Genomic DNA, 5881 nt, shown 5'->3' on the forward strand with positions numbered 1-5881 from the left:
TAAGAGGCCCATGCCAGTCCAGAGGACAAAGAAGACAACAAGCATTTTCTGATACATAAACTTTTATTCAGGGCTTACTTACAGGGTGAAAAGTCCTGGAGAGATTATGACAGCTCTCTCAGGCCAGGTAAGAATCACACTCACAAGAAAGCCGACCAACAATGCAAAAGCAGCAGAAAGCCTTTTATAAAGGTTTAAAACAAAGGCCCTCCTATGAGTGGGGGGAGCATAGATGCAGGAACAGGTTACTTTGACCTGGGGAGTGGTGCAGGAAGGACTAGAATAGCACTTAAACAATTACATTTTGCTCTTTTTGTAAGACTAAGAGTCTCTCACTTCCTGCCTGCTTGCATAAAGTTACATTTTAAGGTCAATTTACCCTTTTTCTCTTTACTGGCTTAGAAAGACAATAGGTTAAACATTCAGCTGCCTAGGTCACACAGACTGCTGTGCATCAAAGATCTGCAGGACTGTTTTGCTCCGGCCATGGGTTGCCACATCATATAATGGATGAAAGATAACTAAGTAGCAGTTAAAGAATACCAACTCATTTTAATTAATATACCTAGCTGAAAATTCTATCAAACTCATAATGCACATCAAATGATAAAATGGTGTTGTGAGGGGCTGAATATACAAATGGACGATGATCAGGAAATTCTTACGTACTATCAGCAGTAACCAGACCAGCAAAGTCTAGCCCACCACCAGCAATCATCAGTCCAACAAGCTGGCCATTATCTAAAGAAAACATCCCAGGAAGTCAAACTACAATCCCTGAAATAGTTGATCCAAAACAGCCAAGACTTGATTGATAAGTTCTTGTTTTTTTCCCCAAGAACGAGAGATCCATTCCCACTAATTCATGAAGTGCCTCCTTTAGGGGTTTTCCTCATCTCCATAACTTGCTCCCAGATTCTTAAGGCACAGTGATATAATTTACAACTAACCACTTTTAAAGATAAAATAAATAATAGTATTTACTGACTGTTTTGTATGTGTACAATACTTACTATGTTCTTAAAATCATTTGTATTTGTTCTTTGTGTTTATCTAGGTAGACTGAAACTTACTATAGCTATACCCTGAAGTAGTGATTTGGGAGGAAAGGAGAATATCTCCCTCTTAGAACTAAGGTGGTGGGGAACAATTTCTGAATGAAGTGTAAGAGGTAATTCGCCACCTAGAAAAACCAATTAAGGCAGTGCAGCTGTGAGTGACGTTTTGAAGAAGAGCAAGCTTGCTAGAGAGGAATGTCCTGGGAGAAAGCCATTTTGAAACCAGAACTTTGGAGCAGACTCCAGCCACGTGCCTTCCCAGCTAACAGAGGTTTTCCGGACACCATTTGCCATCCTCCAGTGAAGATTTGGTGTGAAGAAGAAGCCAATTTACATTAATGTCATCAGGGATCCTATTGAGAGGCTAGTTTCTTACTATTACTTTCTGAGATTTGGAGATGATTATAGACCAGGGTTGAGGAGGCGAAAACAAGGAGATAAAAAGACATTTGATGAATGTGTAGCTGAGGGCGGCTCGGACTGTGCTCCAGAGAAGCTCTGGCTTCAAATCCCGTTCTTCTGTGGCCACAGCTCGGAATGCTGGAATGTGGGAAGCAGGTGGGCTATGGATCAAGCCAAGTATAACCTCATTAATGAATACTTTCTGGTGGGAGTTACTGAAGAGCTGGAAGATTTTATCATGTTATTGGAGGCAGCTTTGCCCCGGTTCTTCAGGGGTGCTACCGAACTCTATCGTACAGGAAAGAAATCTCATCTTAGGAAAACCACAGAGAAGAAACTCCCCACTAAACAGACCATTGCAAAACTGCAGCAGTCTGACATTTGGAAAATGGAGAATGAGTTCTATGAATTTGCACTAGAGCAGTTCCAATTCATCAGAGCCCATGCTGTTCGAGAAAAAGATGGAGACCTCTACATCCTAGCACAAAACTTTTTCTACGAAAAGATTTACCCTAAATCAAACTAAGTACAAGATGTAGCTGTTAGATTCTTGAACTAATGTTTTGACCCTCTCTTCACCTTAGTTCTCAACTCCACAAGTTGGATTGCTGATAGGTGTATAAGACAATTTGTATTATACTGATTTAGAAAACAGGAAAATAACATCAAGGAAGTAGTTACTGGCTGGTATGTCAGTGTTCTAAGAAGTTTAAGTCGGGGTTTTGTTTTTCATTTTTCTGGTTAGATTTTGGTGGGAGTTACAACTTCCTGCCTGAAAAAAACCTACACTTCACCTAAAATACACACATAGCAGGTCTAATCAAAAGGCTAAATACAATTTCAGAAAAGGTTCTGATACCCTGTTTTTGACAAAGCTTTTTTCCAACTAAACATGAATGAAGATGAATCCATTTGCTATTTCCACCTTCACCTGGAGGTTTGGGTTACACGCCTCTACTGAATAGTGTTAATAGCTGGTCGACAGTGTGTGCTTGTTTCTGTGAATCAGGTCCAATGAAATTTGTTGGAATGTTTATCATGTTTGCTAAGAAATGTTTCTGCTGTAGCTGAATTTGCCCATATTATGTAGGTTGTTTTAATTCTTTTAAAATGCTGATTAGTGTTAAAAAAAAATTTTAACCATTACTAATACTGTGAAAAAAAAATAGAGTCAGAGCAGTATTTCTCATTCCTGCCTCCCCAGTGTCAAGATTGGGAAGACACTTCAAAGAATGTTGACATTATCTGAAATTTTACTTAAGACTTCCATACACTGATATAAAAAAAAAGTAAGTTTAGATTTGTTTCTCTGTGGATTATTTGTAATAGCTGTAAACTGAAATATCGGTGACTCTATTTGACTCCATTAGTGAGCTGTGGTATGGGTAGGGTTTTCCTACTTCTTCTGTACTTTTACCTGTAGACTATTTTTACTAAGGTGCTTTATAATGTGTTTTAAAGCATTGCATTTACAAAAAAGGAAAATGCTGTAAATATTGCATATTTTATGTATTTGGACCAAAACGTTATAAGTAATTAAACAAAAATGGTTTTGCACCAATTTTATTATGTCAAGTAAAACCATCAGACCTACTATTCTTGTATTTTTCATTTAACCTTACTGTCAAGACGTCACTGAAATGAATTTCAGTAATCTTTCAATTTTGATACACAGTACATTATTCAAAATTGGAGCAGTATTTATGGTGAAAAGAGTATGGACAGAGTCAGAATACTTGATTTCTGGTCCTGGCTCTTCCACTTATCAGCTTTGTGACCTTGGGCAAGTCATTTAACCTCTCCTTGCCTCCATTTCCTCATCTTCAAATGAGGATAATAATACCTGCTGTACCTACCTCACAGGGATGTTGTGGGGATTAAATGAGATGGCCTGTGAAAGCACTTTGAAAACAGTAAAGCGCTATATAAATGTAAGGTATTATTGTAGAAACATCCTTAACATAGTTTCATACCATTCATTTTTTAACACAAGAAAGGTAAAATCCACTTACAAGCTGGTTGAAAAAAAGTCAATTCATATTTGATAAATATCTTAGCGTTTTATCTTCTGTGTTTCAACAGCTTTTGAAATATGAAACACCTGTGAACTCTTAAAATTCATGAGCTGCTGTTTGAGTTCAGAAGGTTCCCTGTTTGAAATAGACTTCCTTAGCTGACTAAGGGCAGGAGAAACTTTTGTCTCCAAATTTGAAAGATTTTTCTGTTTTTATTTTACATTACCAGTCAGAAATGGTAACTGTTTTATACTTATGGTTTCTAAGGTATATTTTGTGGAGTTTAATTTCCCTATGCATTCTTTTTCCCCTTCTCGGAGTGACAGAGGTAAAGAATTTTAGAAACAGATTTTCTAAAAGAATAGCTTTTAATATGTTTAGTTTAAATAAGTATTCCAGAACAGGGGTTCACCAAACTATGTATACATTTTAGACAGGTATCTTTAAAGGTTATTAACTGGAGAGGTGTTTGGGTGGGGAGCACTACTTATCAGAAAACTTTAACGAACAGATTTGAAGAAAAATTAAAGGAAGATGATAAAAAGAATCATTTTAGCACCCTTTCTTCCCAGTAATATGAAAATATTAAGAGAACACATCCAGGAATACTTTTCTTACTTAGATTTCTTCTTTCTTTCTTTTTTTTTTTTTTTTCTTCTTTTTAAATATATTAGTTAACTTTTACAGGTATTTGTTGAACATATATACAAATTATTTCCTTGCCCAAAAGGAGAAAACACCAAGTTGGGGGTTTGTGACATTTATCTGCTAATGACTTCCAGTGTTCAGGTTATTGTTGGAATACAAGCTAAAATCTTCTAGAGGTGCGTTAACTCTTTTCAGTAACTAGGGTAGCATTTAGCACACTAGATAGAGGTCAGTAAACTTTTTGTGTCAAGAGCCAAAGAGTAAATATCTTAGGCTTTGCGGTTTACATGGTCTGTGTCACAACTACTCACCTCTGCCATTATAGTGCAAAGGCAGCCATAAACAGTTTGTATGTGACTGAGTTCCAGTAAAACTTTATCTATAGAAACAGGTGACATATCAGCTCTTGCCTATGGGCTGTAGTTTACCAACATCTGCACTAGAGAAATCATTATTTGTGGAGAAATCATTTTTGATCTTACTTCTGTGGCCTGAAAGAGTTTATGCACTTCTAGAAGCTCCTAACTTACATCCAAAGAATAGCCCTCTGATTCATGCAGTCTCTTCCAAAAATTCATAAACTTTTATGACTTAGATTGCTTCCAGCTGGACATGTTTTCTTTCTCAGTTTACCAGTTCAGAATAGGGGCATTTATTCTGTCATCTTTTAGGGTAGGTTAGAAATGTCCCTAGAGGCTGAGGAAGGGGTGGATTTAATTCCATCTGGTCTAATACAGTTCTGGGAGTCAAGTGCAGAGTCCTTATAATGCCTAACTTTATAATCAATTAAATAGATAGAACCACTAAGACAATAATGTATTTTTTTAAAGTGGCAAATGTGGTTTTCTTTTTTCAGCCTTGTGCTTTTTTCAGTATTTTGATCATAGGGAGATTTTTTTTTTATAATACAAAGGTAAATTAACCACCTTGAATTTTAAAAGATAATGTTATGTGTGTATGTGTGCATATAACTATATCTATCTATATATTTATTTCCTAAAAGAGGAAAAAGTACCTTTTCGTTCAACTTGTATCATCTCCTGTTTTCTAATTGCTATGAAATGGCAACTGTTGATAAATTATTGTGACTGTTTTAAAATGTAATGGGGAGGATATATTTTGATTTTACCCAGCTTTAATCTGTAAAATATCATTTAAATATATCTGATAGCAACACCTAAAATATTGCACGGGGATTACTTTCTATCTTCCATAAACATTTGTGCAACTTTGATCATATTGGGTGCTCCTGAATTCCTGGTGATTGGATTTAAACTTGAAAAAACAGAAAACTTAAACTTACTGACATTATAAAACTTGAATTTTCTATTCTGAAAATTCAGTTAATGCCTATGATTTGTAATCTGTTATCTTTCTCAACATATGTCCTACTGGAAAGTCTCAAAATTGTTAGTGCCATCAGTGATTTACAAACAGTATTTTGATATTGCAGATGATTTGCTCATTGTATAGTAAGAAAGAAAATAGTTTGTAAATGAGGCTCTCTCTTTTTTTAATAAAATGAAATAAAAATTCTAAAAGCACTAGAGAATTTTACTAAAGACTTGTTCCCAAATGCATAGCTGGTATTTTGATTTATATTCAAATTCTACAAAGAGAACATCTGTGTAAATCATTTAACTGGGTTTTCCCATGGTCATTCTCAAACACACTTAGATGGTCCTAGAATCCTTTATTATGAGAAGCACCCAGTGTGACCTTTTATGAAGTTCATCTTTAAGAGGCCCAGGTGCTTCT

At 35.8% G+C, this 5881-nt stretch overlaps 1 protein-coding gene across 1 annotated transcript; it reads left to right on the forward strand.

The window, feature by feature from the left end:
• The first annotated feature begins 639 nt into the window (after positions 1 to 639).
• On the forward strand, positions 640 to 1990 carry LOC119540810 (heparan sulfate 2-O-sulfotransferase 1-like). The gene is made up of 2 exons (XM_037844741.1): positions 640 to 677; positions 1365 to 1990. Exons 1-2 carry the CDS (start codon positions 640 to 642, stop codon positions 1984 to 1986), a joined length of 660 nt encoding a protein of 219 aa, XP_037700669.1. The 3' UTR covers positions 1987 to 1990.
• Positions 1991 to 5881: the final 3891 nt, after the last annotated feature.

This window comes from Choloepus didactylus, chromosome 7 (assembly GCF_015220235.1).
Source record: "Choloepus didactylus isolate mChoDid1 chromosome 7, mChoDid1.pri, whole genome shotgun sequence".
Taxonomy (NCBI): Eukaryota; Metazoa; Chordata; class Mammalia; order Pilosa; family Megalonychidae; genus Choloepus; species Choloepus didactylus.

What these genes read in the sequence shown, in the direction of transcription:
- LOC119540810 (XM_037844741.1), top strand. Translation starts at nt 640, where the DNA reads ATGGACGATGATCAGGAAATTCTTACGTACTATCAGCA. An exon ending in ATTCTTACGTACTATCAGCA is followed by an intron (nt 678 to 1,364) that starts GTAACCAGACCA and finishes CCTCCAGTGAAG; the next exon opens with ATTTGGTGTGAAGAAGAAGC.